The 16,766-nt window shown below is 52.5% G+C and overlaps 1 protein-coding gene across 1 annotated transcript; it reads right to left on the bottom strand.

Annotated features, from left to right (window-relative positions):
- Positions 1 to 923: 923 nt before the first annotated feature.
- Positions 924 to 9,209, bottom strand: LOC146758201 (uncharacterized). The gene is made up of 5 exons (XM_085517396.1): positions 8,831 to 9,209; positions 3,595 to 5,451; positions 3,065 to 3,218; positions 2,654 to 2,871; positions 924 to 2,453 (listed from the first exon to the last, which is right to left on the bottom strand). Exons 2-5 carry the CDS (start codon positions 3,616 to 3,618, stop codon positions 2,424 to 2,426), a joined length of 426 nt encoding a protein of 141 aa, XP_085373522.1. The 5' UTR covers positions 3,619 to 5,451; positions 8,831 to 9,209; the 3' UTR covers positions 924 to 2,423.
- Positions 9,210 to 16,766: the final 7,557 nt, after the last annotated feature.

Below are 16,766 nucleotides of genomic sequence, written 5' to 3'. Positions count from 1 at the left end.
TCCTTTGGGTCTGCTTTATGCCTCTTGTGTCAGAGCCCCAACCCCATTACCCAAAGTCCGCATATCCCCTCCCACAGACACCTCCAATCTCCCGATGACCAACGAAGCCCTCTGATGACCAGTGACACCCCTTCTCGATCACTGAAGCCTTCTGATGGTCAATGAACATCTCTGACAACCAGTGGAGCCCTCCGACAACCAACAAAGCCTTCAGATGACCACAGTCATTTCCTCTGGACACGCTCCAAGGTTGTGATGTCTTCCTTGCAGTGAGGGGCCCAAAAGTGGACACAGCACGGGAGGTGCGGCCTCATCAGAGATGAGTATAAGGGGACAATCACTGCCCCGCTCCTGCTGCCAATGCTGTTTCTGATACAAGCCAGGATGCTGTTGGCCTTCTTGGCCTGCTGGGCACACCAATGGCTCAAGTTCAGCCAAGCATCGATCACTGCCCCCAGGTCCAGGTCCTCTACGCAGCCTTCCAGCCACTCTGCCCCACACCTGAAGATTTGCCTGGGGATGATGTGGTCAAAGCGCAGGATCCGGCTCTTGGTCTTGTTGAACCTTATCCCAATGGGTTCAGCCCAGCCATCCAGCCTGTCCCGATCATTATGTGCTTACCACGGTGGAGGCAACCGCTGGGCGGCTTGAAACATATGCAGTATCCCATCATGCAGTACTGTCCTCTAAACACCATATTAGGTCTCAAGAAAAAATTCTTGTGGCTACGTGGAACCCCAGAAAGAACTGAGTCAGATAATGGGGCTCTGATGACCAGTGCTGCCCTCTGGTGCCCAGTGAAGAAATATCTAGATCACTTATCAGGATGGCAATTGATTGGCAATTGCAACGGCAGGTCCCCTTCAAGCAGGAGAGCATGCAGAAAGCAGCGTTGCAACTTTTAGGCCCAGTTACTCCAAGCTGATCACTTTCTCCCCCAGTTCCTCATTGGCTGAGTACTTCAGGTTCACAATCTCCCCGACTCTGCACTAAACATACTGGATCCCCTTCCCTTCCCTTCCCCATAGCACATTGCAAAGGAAGACCTCCAAGGCCAAAATCCAGCCTGCCAGGTGCCCTGCCAGGCCAAAAAGCAGTGTGCCAATCCAGGGGCTTGGAAAGCAGAACAAGGGAGAAGTTAGGAATAGCGTAGGCGTAGGCTTGGGGTTGGGCTTGGGCTTAGGCGGGATGTTCGATGTGTACCGTAAGGGAATTTGATTCTAGGGCAGTGCAGTCAGTAACTCTGGCTATATATATGTATACAGACACACGTGCATATTGTGTTTTGATTATTGTTTATTTGTATTTAGATGTTTATATTAGCTATGATGTAGTGCTGTAGAATAGAAAGAGAATACAACATTATATAGTTAATATAGATATATAATAGATATAGATATAGATAGATATAATAGATACAGATATATAGATTTATAATAATATAGGTATAGCAATAATGTTGCTATAGAATAGCAATATTACTAAGCCATGCCATTCTTTACCCCTTGCCTCGAACACTTCCAGCTATAGGGTTTTGCTCCTAAAGAGGCAAGAGGTCTTGGAAGAGTCCACACTCAGTCTCCTTGTTCCTTTGATTTTCTTCAAGGAGGTGGCATGCAGGAATGACACAAATGGGTCTCAATGGAATAAGTGGGACTCAGCAGCTGTTTTGCAGCCTCTAGTGGAGCTCTGACTGTCCTGGGCACAACACACCCACATCAGCGTGGGAATGTGTGCCCTTCCTGCGGAGTGGGGCTGTGGTATTTGGAGTCTGACTCCTGGGAGACCCTGTTTCTTTCCTTATGGGTGGCAGAAATGTGCATGTGATGGCGGGGGACTCATGGCTGGTCTCGCCATGAGAAGCCGCTCCTGCCATCTCTTCAGCGGGAGACCCCGCTCCTTCCTTAATGGGTGGCAGCAACCCAGATCTGACAACAGAGGGCTCCTTGGGCAGGCTGGGATCTATGTGAGATGTTTCTGCTGCCGCCTTTTCAGTGGGAGACCCTGTTTTTTCCGTTATGGGTGGCAGCAATCTAGATCTGCTGTGGGAGGACTGCTCGGGCAGGCAGGTCTCACCACAAGATGTTGCTGCTGCCATTTACTTTGGTTGCTCCTGCGCTTTGCTGATCTTCTTCGCCCTCTGCCTGAGAAGTTTCACTGACTCGAATGCCCAAAGCGCCAGCATGGATGGTTTGCCTGGGATCTCCGTGGATAGGCTGGACGTGGACCCAGAGGACGATGCTGGCTCTTGGCTGCATGAGGCCTTGGCTTCCTGCAGCTCGGGCAGCGCACCCTCACGCTGGGCTTCCTCTGGACCTACTTCTTCATCGAGGAACTTGATGCATCTTGTTCGGCCCAGCTCTTCTCGGCTCTCTGTTCCCTCCAGGCCCTGCAGCTGGCAGCTCATTGGCTGCTCTGGGGCTTCAGGCACTGCCCGGATGGGTGGCAGAACACTGAAAGGAGAGAGCAGGAGAGGTCCACCTGAGTGGCTGAGATGTGGAGAGGGGCCAGCCCTGTGAACTGGGGGGATCCTGCCGTCCCCATCCCAGCACTCTCAGATGCCCACAAACAAGCAGCGACACTTTAGCGTTAGGGAATGGGCTCTCGTTCGGTCACCCCCACGCACATCTCAGCCCACAGCCTCCAGCCTCACCTGTTGGCAATGCTGTGAATAGAACTTCATTTGGAACGTCAGCCCGTCAATGAGGAGCACTCCGACGTCCTTCAGGACCATGGCCACGTTCTCCCCATTTTGCAGGCGGCCGGAGAGCAGCAACACCGTGCTTTGGATGCACGACTGCGCTGTCTGCCAGCTCACAAAAGCAGCTGTAGCTACCTGGCTGTACTTCAGGTGCTCCACCTTCCTGGGGGCTGAGAAAATACCAGATACAGGGTTGATGATACGGTTGCTGTTCCACCTAGAACTGCTTCTAAGGGACATCATCCAGAACGGCCCCGCGTTTGGACAGGCTCCCCAGAAGGGGAGGTCTGCTTCTGAGAAGGGAGGCGGTGGCCCTGTTTGCCCTGTCCACGAAGCCAGCAGAGATTTAATCCCCCCTCCTACCTGGCAGGGACCCCCTGCGGGCCTTGAGGTGGTGCATAGCTATGAGGTTGCTGGCCAGGTGAAACACGGGCCAGCACAGAGTCACTGTCCTGTCCTCAGTACCGATGTCCTTGGAGATGGTGTCAAAGGAGCCAAAGGTGGGAATCCAGACCCCCTGCGAGTGGAAGAGAAAGGAAAGGCGGAAGCATTACGGGCTGGCTGGATGAAGGCTCATCATCTTCCTCACTAAGCCTTGTCATCTTCCTTGCTGTAAACTTTCAACCCTGCAGGAGGGGCACCCTCCAAAATGGTTCCAGCTGCCCTGTGGACATCTAATCACTCCACTGTTCTCGGGCTGTTCCACCCTTATCTTTATGGCCTTCATCCCCCTTGTTTTTCCACACTCACTGTCTGCACTCCCCATTCTTCTAACAACTTTGACAGAAACCATCTTTCCACTCCCCTGTCCCAGTTTCTGTGACACTTTCTTTCTCTCCCTCACTGTGGGGCCCTTCTATCACCCTTCAGTTCCCCCCTTTTCTTTCACCTACCAGGACTTCCACCTGCTGGATCATTTGATTCTTTCTTGATGTGTTCTGAAATAAGCCCCGCTCTCCACCTTTTCTCTTAGCTCACGCCTCTCCCATACCTCGTATTCCCTTATGGCATCCTGGCACAGACACAAAGAGCACCACCTTCCCACACAAGTCGAACACAAGAGTAGCAAGGTGATGCAAACTAAGAAAAGCTGTTTGAACCATCCTAAAATTGGCAACTAGTAATTTATCCCATAGTCCAGAGAAAGCCATTCCCCAATCAGTGTTATGCCTGCCTACTTCACGTTGCAATACAACTTTGGATAAAGGGGATACCTCCTCTTGGACTGCCCACAGGGCACCTGCATTCTCAGGCATTTCTCAAGCTGCAGAGACGCTCACTATAGCCCTTCACAGCGGTGCTACTTTTAAGACCAGGATAAGAGCTCTCACAAAGCTATGGCATCCCGTATTACACCTTACCAATGGCTTATTCACCCTTCTTAGCCCACCTTGCATTTTTATACTGGCTCCACATAGTCCTCACTATGCCAGGTGGGAGTTTGAGCTCTCCCATCTCCCCACAGCCACCCAAAGCCTTTACCCGAACAACACTTGCTCATTCTATTACTTCCGTTTTGATACTCATGCCCATTAATCAGAGTCTTATTACTTCCCTTCATAGCGGCCACTGTTTAATATGGCACCTGCCCCTCAGTAAATGGACTCCCTTTGACCGCTTTTATATCTGTACTGAGCAGATGAATTTAGTCACAGGATCCCAGATCACGGTGCTTCCGTCCCTGCCTTTGGTAATCGTGTACAGACCCAGCAATCAAGGAAGTATTATGTTTTTGGAAAGCTACTAATTACACTGCAAAGCAAATTAGTGACCGACTCGTCATTTCTTTATGTTTAACTTTCCATGGAGCACTTTCCTTGACAGACCAAGTAGTTCCTCAGCATCTTGGAATCATCTCCTGTCAAAATACTTTAATGACTGCACGTGCCTGAACAGTTCTACAAGGGAAGCCTCCGGCCACTAAAAAAGGTACCAACATACAGCGATACCCCCCTTTTCTTGGTAGCTCTGAGAACTCAATTTGCCACTGTTGCCCTGGAAGGTACCCTTTCCCATTAGGCCCTCTTGTGCCCTGTTCCTGGCACTGGGATCGTACTTTGTAGAGTCCATTTGCCCAGTGTATCCCCTTACCTTCCCTTATAACCAGTGTCCATAAAATACTAAGGGGCAGAAGAATGCGACCATCTGGGCATGCACCCACCTTTCAGCTTGCTCTCTTCCCTTTTAAATCATTAATTGCACTCCTGTCCTCTTTAGAATATTTTACAGGTTTTGACTCAGGTTCAGAGATTTTAAGTTTACCGTCTGGAACTGAAACCTTCTTCAACTGCCTGTTCTGCCACCTGACCCATCATCTTATTCCCTATTTCCTGTACAGTGTTGCCTTTCTGATGTCCTTTACAGCGTATAATAACCATTGGTAGATTTACATCATACTGTTTTCCTTGTGTGTGAGCAATCCTTGCCATTTTCAGATGGCACTATGAGCGTGTGGCACCCCAAAGACATAATTAGCATCGGTCGATATAATTAAGGCTCTTGTCAAGGCAGTTATTCCAGCCTTCTGAGGGGAAGTCCCCACAGCTGATGGTAGTGCTTCCATTACCTGCTCAGTAACAGTTACTGCATATCCTGCCTTGCAGCCTCCTTGTCTCACAAAACTGCAGCTGTCGGGAAACCAGGAACTTCTGCATCTTCTAAGGGTTCATCCTTCAGGTCCGACGGACCGGCAGCAACGTGCAGCTTCAGTTGTTTCAAAGCAGTCACGTAATACTGATTCTCCATGAGGTCTGCTAAGGAAAGATACTGGGTTGACAATATTAGGAACAATTATTTCTTTGGGGTGAGAGCCAATGTCCCGCTTTGCCTCCAATACAGTCAACAATGTAGGAGATATTAAAACCGGGATCCTTTGGCCCAGTGTAGATTTATGGGCTTTTTGAATATCGAGCATCAGAGCAGCCACCGCCCTCAGGCACCATGGCCATCCCGTACTCATTTCATCAGGCTGTCTGGAGTCCGTAGCCGTGTATCCATAGTCAGCACCCTCCTGCCATTCCTGGGAACGTATGGAGTTCCTTGGCAGTCTGTGGCGCAGAGGTTTGGCAAATGGTTTCTTTCCTGGCAGTCCTTACTGTGGGAACACAAGAAGGACTGCACGGAGCAGCAGCTGCGGAGCAAGATAAACAGCACAAGAACCAAGGACACCTCGAGGAGAAGAAAGAATGGATGGCGGCTCTGGTTGGATAAGAGCCCACATGAATGGTTGCAGAATGTTGGTGCAATGTTCCGTTGGCGTGTAGGGGTGAATGAGAAAGCCAGAAAAAGAAAACTTGTGAAGGTACAGAAGTGATGTGAGGGGGATCTGCTGGGATGGGGGGAAGCCACACGGGGTGGTGGGGCAGTGAAAGGATGCCTACGGGAAGGCTAAGGGGCACTCTGGGGAAGCTGTGGGGCAGAGCCACACCTAGGAGCTGCCTTTACCCAACACAGTGCTGGTGCTGGAACTGCTGCTGGCCACGGGCCGTGGGCAGTGATGGGGCTGTTCCAGGGCTGCACTAGGATGGCTCTGGGGGCTGCTGTGGGGCAGCAGGTGATGAATCTGTCCTGCACACGGGACTCCCCCATAGCCCCTTAGACTTCCATCTTGCCCCCAGGATGTGGGCGAGATGAGGGTCTAGGGCATATAGAGAGTGCTGTTCTACAGCAACCCCAGAGCCACTCTACAGTACCCCCTGAATGACCCAGGAACAGACCCAGCACTGTCCACAGCCTCATCTGGGCTTATGGGGTTATGGGTCATGTGGAGCCTTGGGGTCACGTGGAGTTATATGGGGTTATGGGGTCATGTGTGGTGATAGATCAGGGCTCCACCTTTGGGCCACAGGGAACCCCAATTTCCTCTCAGGAAGAACTCAATACATGCACTCCAACACTGACCCACATCCCCCATTCTCACCCCAAACCACTCTCTACATGCCCCCGGGCCCCCTACGCCACATCTGTGCCCTACACCTTTTCCAGCACTGCATTCCCCTCCTGCAGCAGCCCCTCCTGTCCCAGCACCGTGCTGCTGGATGGGATCTGGAAGGATACGGGGGTGAAGAGGGGCCCCAGCAGGGCTCTGGGAGTCCTTGAATGGTGATGGGGGTCCTGTCAGGCTAGCAATGGGGAAGGCGTACTGGGTCTGAGGAAGTCCTGGAAGGGTTCTGGGGCTCTGTGGGGGTTGCGGGGTGGCTACAGGTTCTTGGATGGGAAATACTGACGGGTATTGGGGCATTCAGGGAATTATGGGCGGGCTGTCGTGGGAAAGAAAGGGCAACCTTCTGGAAAGCAAGGGGCAGCCACGGGGATGGAAGGAACACCTACTGCAGTGCAATGGTAATCTGGGCCGAGGCCAGGGGATAGCCAGGGGAAGAACAGGAAACATAGCTGAGTTCTTCTTCTTTCAAATCACAGAGTCAGAGAACCACAGAATGACCCAGGTTGGAAGGGGCATCAAAGATCATGAAGCTCCAACCCCCCTGCCTGGCAGGGCCACCAAACTTCCATGTTTACTAGATCAGGTTACCCAGGGCCCCATCCAGTCTGGCCTTGGACACCTCCAGGGATGGGGCATCCACAATGTCCCTGGGCAGCCTGTTCCAAGACCTCACCACTCTCCTAGTAAAGAAATCCCTATCTTCTACTTAACAGCTTTGCTGCAAAACTGCCAGAGGAGCTGTAGTCCCACCACCCGTCTCCTGCCTGTGTCAGAAAGAGCTGCACATCAGCCGGGTGCAATTGCCATTCAAAAGCCAGCTCCATCATTGCACTCACATCACCATCCCCTTCAGCATCTGGAACAGACACAGACAGCCAGGCCCTTGTACAGGAACCATTCCTACACAGCCAGGGAAGTCCTTCGCTGTCTTAAGATGCGAGCATCAGAGGAAGAGCTTAAAAGCCTTCAAAACAGGCTACCATGGCACCAACTGTGGAAGCTCAACACACCTTCTTAAGAAGCAGCAAGAGGAACAAATGCACCTGGCTGCTGGAGAGGGCTGTGCTGCATCTCCTGCTGCCACCCTTGGCTTGTCATCGTGCTGCCCAAACTCAGCACGCTCTGAAGGGCCGCAGACTTGCAGGAAAGAACAGAGAGCAAAGAGCTCTGCCTGCATTCCCTGTCAGCACCCAGAGATGAGCCGTACAGCCCTTGCTCTCAGCACACACACCTCCTCTCTCTTACCAGCTGCTTGCATTCCTGCACAGCGCTGCTCAAAGCCCTCCTCCAGTTCTCCCTTCACAACACAATACGCAGCCTCTCCCCAGCCACGAGCTCTGGGCTGTTTGATGCCTGTGCCATCAGCGGGACCTGCAGAACAAACCTTGGGCTTCAGAGCTTGGAGGAGACAAGCGCTCTGTCTAGGAACATCCACCATCCAAAGCACTTTAAAGAAGCAGCTTCTTGAAAGCCCTGGATCTCTGTGACACATCAGGAGATGCTGAACTCAACCCGCAGCCCTCTCCACAACGGAAGGGCTCTTCACAACCAGCTGGAGGGGGAGCAAAGACCGTCTCAAGATCTCCAGTCCAACTTCAAGGCCATCAGCCTTCTTGGGCTGTAGCTGTCCAGACCCTGAGGTTGGAGGGCACTTGACCTCCAGTTCCTCTTGGCCTCTGCTCATCTAGACTCCCTCTTTCTTGGCCTCCATGCCTCAGTTTGGCCTCAGGACTACTAAGCTGCAAGGACTCTTAGCCTCTCTCCAGGCTATTTTACCTGAAGGCCTCTAAGCCTCCTGGGCAACCTCTAGGCCTTCAGGCCTCCCTCTATGCTTCCAGAGCAGCTTGCAGGCATCTGTGCCTCCAGACGTGTTCTCCATCACCCCTCTAAGCCTTCCTTTGTGCCTTAAATACTCATGGACTCGTGGTCTCTTTATTGGCCTCCCTCTGTGCATCAGGCCCCCAAAACCTCAGTGCTTCCAGTCCAGCCCATTGGTACCTCGGCTCAGCTGGTGCTGCTGCAGGCAGTGCTTCCCGTGCCTGCCCAGCCTGCAGCCAGCACACAACCTTAGCGGCCGCCTGCTGCTCACATACAAGCACAAGTGCTGCTGGAGAATCAGAGCAAAGCACAGCCTGAATCACTGCTACCTTGCACTATGGAATGGCTGAGATGCACCACGGCCTCACCTGCTGCCTTCTTGGAAGGGGAGGTTCAGCAGCAGCTCCACTCGTCAGCAAGTCCTCCAGAAACCTCCTTCTTTCTTCCTGAGCAGGAGACTGGACGCTGAAACCTTCTCCAAAGCCATTATTAAACAGTACCTGGACCTGAAGCCCCAGAAGAAAACACAGTTCAGATCCAAGACCACAAAACTGTCATATTCTAGTCCAATACAATTCCAATTCTGATTCAAACTTCAGAGCTAGCATTTCACCCACTCTGCTATGGAAGGGGGAAGGGAGGGGCAAAGGGAATGGGGAAGCGAGGGAGAGCCTTCTTGACCCCACATGCCCCTACAACCCACCCTATAGCCCCATACATCCCCTATAGCCCTGTATCCCACTAGAATCTTCTTACTGCCCACCCACAGCCCCCTAGAGACACGTATCCCCCATAATCCTCCTATAGCCTACCCAGAGCACCCTACAGGACCCACTTAGAACCTTAGAGCTCCCCCACAGCCCTACAGAGCACCCCAGCCCCCCAGCTCCCTACAGCCCCATGATCCCCTGTAGCCCCCCAAAGCACAGAATCAGCCCTGGACCCCCTCCACAGTCCCCTATATCCTCCCCAGAGCCCCCGCTGTCCCATAGCCTCCTATACCACTTCATTAGTTCCACACAACTTTCTAGAACCCCATAGCCCCCCTGTGGCCACTAGGAAGCTCCCCATAGTCCCATATACACCTACATCTACCCCTGAAGCCCCCCTAGCACCCTACAGCCCCAGATCCTCCTCTATAAGCCCCGCACAGCCCTATATCCCTCTTCAGCATCCTCAGTGCTCCCTATAGCCCCAGATCTCTCCTGACAGCCCCCTCACACCTTTCTATATTCCCACAACAGCTACCTACATCCCCATATCCCCCTACAGCCACCGGCAGACCACACATTCCCCTCACACCTACCCATTTCCTCATATCCCTTGGTATCCCCACACAGCCCACTACAACCCCATATCCCCCACTATTCACCTATATATCCATCCCACTGCCCCCCACAGCCCCACATTACCCTACACTCTCCCTACAGCCCCATATTACCCCATAGTCCTCCCACAGCCTCCTAAACTCCCCCAGTGCCCCCACTCCTCCCTCACTGCCCCCTACACCCACAGCCCACCTCAGCCCCGGGGGGCACCGGGAGCAGCGCTGGACGCCTCGGGGGGGGGGCACCGCCCGGATGCGGGCAGCAGCGCTGCGGCCGTTAAGGCCCCGAGTCCTTCAACCGCTCCAAATCCCCGCATCCCACGCCGGAGGGGAGGGCAGGGCAGGGCGGGCCGCTTCGGGCCGCGCACGGTTCCTCGCCCTGGCCCGGACCCGACCTCCCGCACACCTCCGGCGCCGCCGTCCTCAGCACCGCTCCCGTCGTGCCGCGGTTCCGTCTCGGTGCTGCCCGGACAGCTCCGGCGCGCAGCGGCTGCAGCGGCGCTGCCGTGAAGGGCGGCCCTGGCTGCGGCAGCGGCTTCAGCCGAATGAAGTAACAGCCAGGCGGCCCCGAGCCACAAGATGACGGCTGCTCCCGCGCGCGGAGCCTCAGCCACTCTGCCCCACACCTGAAGATTTGCCTGGGGATGATGTGGTCAAAGCGCAGGATCCGGCTCTTGGTCTTGTTGAACCTCATCCCAATGGGTTCAGCCCAGCCATCCAGCCTGTCCCGATCATTATGTGCTTACCACGGTGGAGGCAACCGCTGGGCGGCTTGAAACATATGCAGTATCCCATCATGCAGTACTGTCCTCTAAACACCATATTAGGTCTCAAGAAAAAATTCTTGTGGCTACATGGCACCCCAGAAAGAACTGAGTCAGATAATGGGGCTCTGATGACCAGTGCTGCCCTCTGGTGCCCAGTGAAGAAATATCTAGATCACTTATCAGGATGGCAATTGATTGGCAATTGCAACGGCAACGGCAGGTCCCCTTCAAGCAGGAGAGCATGCAGAAAGCAGCGTTGCAACTTTTAGGCCCAGTTACTCCAAGCTGATCACTTTCTCCCCCAGTTCCTCATTGGCTGAGTACTTCAGGATCACAATCTCCCCGAAAAAGACCTAGGGGTCCTGATAGATGAGAAACTTAACATGAGCCAGCAGTGCACTCTGGCAGCCCGAAAAGCAAATGGGATCCTGGGCTCCATCAGGAGAGGGGTGGTCAGCAGGGATAGGGAGGTGATCGTCCCTCTCTACTCTGCTCTTGTGAGGCCCCATCTGGAGTACTGTGTCCAGGTGTGGAGCCCTCAGTACAAAAAAGATATGGAGATTTTGGAAAGGGTCCAGAGGAGGGCCACAAAGATGATCAGGGGGCTGGAGCACCTCCCCTATGAGGACAGGCTGAGGGAGTTGGGTTTGTTCAGCCTGGAGAAGAGAAGGTTGCGGGGTGACCTCATTGCAGCCTTTCAGTACCTGAAGGGAACTTACTCCCAGGAGGGGAGTAAACTCTTCGAAAGGGCTGATAATAGCAGGACTAGGGGAAATGGTTTTAAGTTGAAGGAGGGAAGATTTAGGTTGGATGTTAGGGAAAAGTTCTTTACTAGAAGGGTGGTTAGGTCCTGGAACAGGCTGCCCAGTGAGGTTGTGGATGCCCCGTCCTTGGAGGTGTTCAAGACCAGGCTGGACAGGGCCCTGGGCAACCTGATCTAGTAAATGTGTATGTTTGGTGGCCCTGCTAGGCAGGGGGGTTGGAACTACATGATCCTTGAGGTCCCTTCCAACCCGGGTGATTCTGTGATTCTGTGATCATGGAATGCATTTGGATCAGTGATGCGTTTGGAATCATGGAATCCTAAAATTGCTCAGGTTGGGGAAGAGCTTCGAGGTCCTGCAGTCCAACTGCAGCCCAACCACGGAACCAATGCAGTCTCTCCAGCTGCATCTGCAGCACCTTTCTCCTCTCCAGCAGATCAGCACTCCCTCCCAGCTCGGTGCTGTCTGTGAACTTACTGAGGGCGCACTCAATGCCCTGGCCGAGATCCCTGATCAAGGCGTTCATTAGGAGCGTCCCCAGTGCCGAGCCCTGGGGACACCACTTGTGACCGGCTGCCAGATGTAAAGGCTGCTCTGGGTGTAGAGGCTTGGCTGAGTGCCTGTCTGAAAACAAACCTGCCAGGAACCAAACAAGGCAGAGGAGCCACGATGCCATGTGAGGTATCTGTATGCCTGCCTATGTATCTGCACAGCAGGCCCGGCTGCCCCTGCTTCCCCGCTTTGTGGGAGCTGGGGGGCTGTGACACGGCACAAATGGCAGTGCAGTCGGTAACTCGGGCTATATATATGTATACAGACACATGTGCATATTGTGTTTTGATTGTTTATTTGTATTTAGATGTTTATATTAAGTATGATGTGATGTAGAATAACAAGAGAATACAATATTATAAAGATATATAATTGATATAGATAGATAGATATAATAGATATAGATATATAGAGAGATTTATAATAATATAGGTATAGCAACAATGTTGCTATAGAATAGCAATATTACTAAGCCATGCCATTCTTTACCCCTTGCCTCGAACACTTCCAGCTATAGGGTTTTGCTCCTAAAGAGGCAAGGGGTCTTGGAAGAGTCCACACTCAGTCTCCTTGTTCCTTTGATTTTCTTCAAGGAGGTGGCATGCAGGAATGACACAAATGGGTCTCAATGGCACAAGTGGGACTCAGCAGCTGTTTTGCAGCCTCTAGTGGAGCTCTGACTGTCCTGGGCACAACACACCCACATCAGCGTGGGTAGGGTGTGCCCTTCCTGCGGAGTGGGGCTTTGGTATTTGGAGACTGACTCCTGGGAGACCCTGTTTCTTTCCTTATGGGTGGCAGAAATGCGGATGTGATGGCGGGGGACTCATGGCTGGTCTCGCCATGAGAAGCCGCTCCTGCCATCTCTTCAGCGGGAGACCCCGCTCCTTCCTTAATGGGTGGCAGCAACCCAGATCTGACAACAGAGGGCTCCTTGGGCAGGCTGGGATCTACGTGAGATGTTTCCGCTGCCACCTTTTCAGTGGGAGACCCTGTTTTTTCCGTTATGGGTGGCAGCAATCTAGATCTGCTGTGGGAGGACTGCTCGGGCAGGCAGGTCTCACCACAAGATGTTGCTGCTGCCATTTCCTTTGGTTGCTCCTGCGCTTCGCTGATCTTCTTAGCCCTTTTCCTGAGAAGTTTCACCGAGTCGCATGCCCGAAGCGCCAGCATGGATGGTTTGCCTGGGGTCTCTGAGGATAGGCTGGACGCGGACCCAGAGGACGATGCTGGCTCTTGGCTGCACGAGGCCTTGGCTTCCTGCAGCTTGGGCAGCGCACCCTCACGCTGGGCTTCCTCTGGTCCTCCTTCTTCATCGAGGAACTTGATGCATCTTGTTCGGCCCAGCTCTTCTCGGCTCTCTGTTCCCTCCAGGCCCTGCAGCTGGCAGCTCATTGGCTGCTCTGGGGCTTCAGGCACTGCCCGGATGGGTGGCAGAACACTGAAAGGACAGAGCAGGAGAGGTCCACCTGAGTGGCTGAGATGTGGAGAGGGGCCAGCCCTGTGAACTGGGGGGATCCTGCCGTCCCCATCCCAGCACTCTCAGATGCCCACAAACAAGCAGCGACACTTTAGCATTAGGGAATGGGCTCTCGTTTGGTCACCCCCACGCACATCTCAGCCCACAGCCTCCAGCCTCACCTGTTGGCAATGCTGTGAATAGAACTTCATTTGGAACGTCAGCCCGTCAATGAGGAGCACTCCGACGTCCTTCAGGACCATGGCCACGTTCTCCCCATTTTGCAGGCGGCCAGAGAGCAGCAACACCGTGCTTTGGATGCACGACTGCGCTGTCTGCCAGCTCACAAAAGCAGCTGTAGCTACCTGGCTGTACTTCAGGTGCTCCACCTTCCTGGGGGCTGAGAAAATACCAGATACAGGGTTGATGATACGGTTGCTGTTCCACCTAGAACTGCTTCTAAGGGACATCATCCAGAACGGCCCCGCGTTTGGACAGGCTCCCCAGAAGGGGAGGTCTGCTTCTGAGAAGGGAGGCGGTGGCCCTGTTTGCCCTGTCCACGAAGCCAGCAGAGATTTAATCCCCCCTCCTACCTGGCAGGGACCCCCTGCGGGCCTTGAGGTGGTGCATAGCTATGAGGTTGCTGGCCAGGTGAAACACGGGCCAGCACAGAGTCACTGTCCTGTCCTCAGTACCGATGTCCTTGGAGATGGTGTCAAAGGAGCCAAAGGTTGGAATCCAGACCCCCTGCGAGTGGAAGAGAAAGGAAAGGCGGAAGCATTACGGGCTGGCTGGATGAAGGCTCATCATCTTCCTCACTAAGCCTTGTCATCTTCCTTGCTGTAAACTTTCAACCCTGCAGGAGGGGCACCCTCCAAAATGGTTCCAGCTGCCCTGTGGACATCTAATCACTCCACTGTTCTCGGGCTGTTCCACCCTTATCTTTATGGCCTTCATCCCCCTTGTTTTTCCACACTCACTGTCTGCACTCCCCATTCTTCTAACAACTTTGACAGAAACCATCTTTCCACTCCCCTGTCCCAGTTTCTGTGACACTTTCTTTCTCTCCCTCACTTTGGGGCCCTTCTATCACCCTTCAGTTCCCCCCTTTTCTTTCACCTACCAGGACTTCCACCTGCTGGATCATTTGATTCTTTCTTGATGTGTTCTGAAATAAGCCCCGCTCTCCACCTTTTCTCTTAGCTCACGCCTCTCCCATACCTCGTATTCCCTTATGGCATCCTGGCACAGACACAAAGAGCACCACCTTCCCACACAAGTCGAACACAAGAGTAGCAAGGTGATGCAAACTAAGAAAAGCTGTTTGAACCATCCTAAAATTGGCAACTAGTAATTTATCCCATAGTCCAGAGAAAGCCATTCCCCAATCAGTGTTATGCCTGCCTACTTCACGTTGCAATACAACTTTGGATAAAGGGGATATCTCCTCTTGGACTGCCCACAGGGCACCTGCATTCTCAGGCATTTCTCAAGCTGCAGAGACGCTCACTATAGCCCTTCACAGCGGTGCTACTTTTAAGACCAGGATAAGAGCTCTCACAAAGCTATGGCATCCCGTATTACACCTTACCAATGGCTTATTCACCCTTCTTAGCCCACCTTGCATTTTTATACTGGCTCCACATAGTCCTCACTATGCCAGGTGGGAGTTTGAGCTCTCCCATCTCCCCACAGCCACCCAAAGCCTTTACCCGAACAACACTTGCTCATTCTATTACTTCCGTTTTGATACTCATGCCCATTAATCAGAGTCTTATTACTTCCCTTCATAGCGGCCACTGTTTAATATGGCACCTGCCCCTCAGTAAATGGACTCCCTTTGACCGCTTTTATATCTGTACTGAGCAGATGAATTTAGTCACAGGATCCCAGATCACGGTGCTTCCGTCCCTGCCTTTGGTAATCGTGTACAGACCCAGCAATCAAGGAAGTATTATGTTTTTGGAAAGCTACTAATTACACTGCAAAGCAAATTAGTGACCGACTCGTCATTTCTTTATGTTTAACTTTCCATGGAGCACTTTCCTTGACAGACCAAGTAGTTCCTCAGCATCTTGGAATCATCTCCTGTCAAAATACTTTAATGACTGCACGTGCCTGAACAGTTCTACAAGGGAAGCCTCCGGCCACTAAAAAAGGTACCAACATACAGCGATACCCCCCTTTTCTTGGTAGCTCTGAGAACTCAATTTGCCACTGTTGCCCTGGAAGGTACCCTTTCCCATTAGGCCCACTTGTGCCCTGTTCCTGGCACTGGGATCGTACTTTGTAGAGTCCATTTGCCCAGTGTATCCCCTTACCTTCCCTTATAACCAGTGTCCATAAAATACTAAGGGGCAGAAGAATGCGACCATCTGGGCATGCACCCACCTTTCAGCTTGCTCTCTTCCCTTTTAAATCATTAATTGCACTCCTGTCCTCTTTAGAATATTTTACAGGTTTTGACTCAGGTTCAGAGATTTTAAGTTTACCGTCTGGAACTGAAACCTTCTTCAACTGCCTGTTCTGCCACCTGACCCATCATCTTATTCCCTATTTCCTGTACAGTGTTGCCTTTCTGATGTCCTTTACAGCGTATAATAACCATTGGTAGATTTACATCATACTGTTTTCCTTGTGTGTGAGCAATCCTTGCCATTTTCAGATGGCACTATGAGCGTGTGGCACCCCAAAGACATAATTAGCATCGGTCGATATAATTAAGGCTCTTGTCAAGGCAGTTATTCCAGCCTTCTGAGGGGAAGTCCCCACAGCTGATGGTAGTGCTTCCATTACCTGCTCAGTAACAGTTACTGCATATCCTGCCTTGCAGCCTCCTTGTCTCACAAAACTGCAGCTGTCGGGAAACCAGGAACTTCTGCATCTTCTAAGGGTTCATCCTTCAGGTCCGACGGACCGGCAGCAACGTGCAGCTTCAGTTGTTTCAAAGCAGTCACGTAATACTGATTCTCCATGAGGTCTGCTAAGGAAAGATACTGGGTTGACAATATTAGGAACAATTATTTCTTTGGGGTGAGAGCCAATGTCCCGCTTTGCCTCCAATACAGTCAACAATGTAGGAGATATTAAAACCGGGATCCTTTGGCCCAGTGTAGATTTATGGGCTTTTTGAATATCGAGCATCAGAGCAGCCACCGCCCTCAGGCACCATGGCCATCCCGTACTCATTTCATCAGGCTGTCTGGAGTCCGTAGCCGTGTATCCATAGTCAGCACCCTCCTGCCATTCCTGGGAACGTATGGAGTTCCTTGGCAGTCTGTGGCGCAGAGGTTTGGCAAATGGTTTCTTTCCTGGCAGTCCTTACTGTGGGAACACAAGAAGGACTGCACGGAGCAGCAGCTGCGGAGCAAGATAAACAGCACAAGAACCAAGGACACCTCGAGGAGAAGAAAGAATGGATGGCGGCTCTGGTTG

The sequence above is a fragment of the Coturnix japonica genome, chromosome 16 (genome assembly GCF_054131305.1).
Source record: "Coturnix japonica strain WE chromosome 16, WE-NBRP24, whole genome shotgun sequence".
NCBI classification, from domain to species: domain Eukaryota; kingdom Metazoa; phylum Chordata; class Aves; order Galliformes; family Phasianidae; genus Coturnix; species Coturnix japonica.
This window is presented reverse-complemented; position numbering and strand designations above follow the sequence as displayed.

Coding starts and splice junctions, on each gene's coding strand:
- LOC146758201 (XM_085517396.1), bottom strand. CDS start 3,618: ATGATCCAGCAGGTGGAAGTCCTG. Junction 3,219..3,594: donor TCCAGCAGGTGGAAGTCCTG/GTAGGTGAAAGA, acceptor TTCCACTCGCAG/GGGGTCTGGATTCCCACCTT. Junction 2,454..2,653: donor ATTCACAGCATTGCCAACAG/GTGAGGCTGGAG, acceptor CTCTCCTTTCAG/TGTTCTGCCACCCATCCGGG.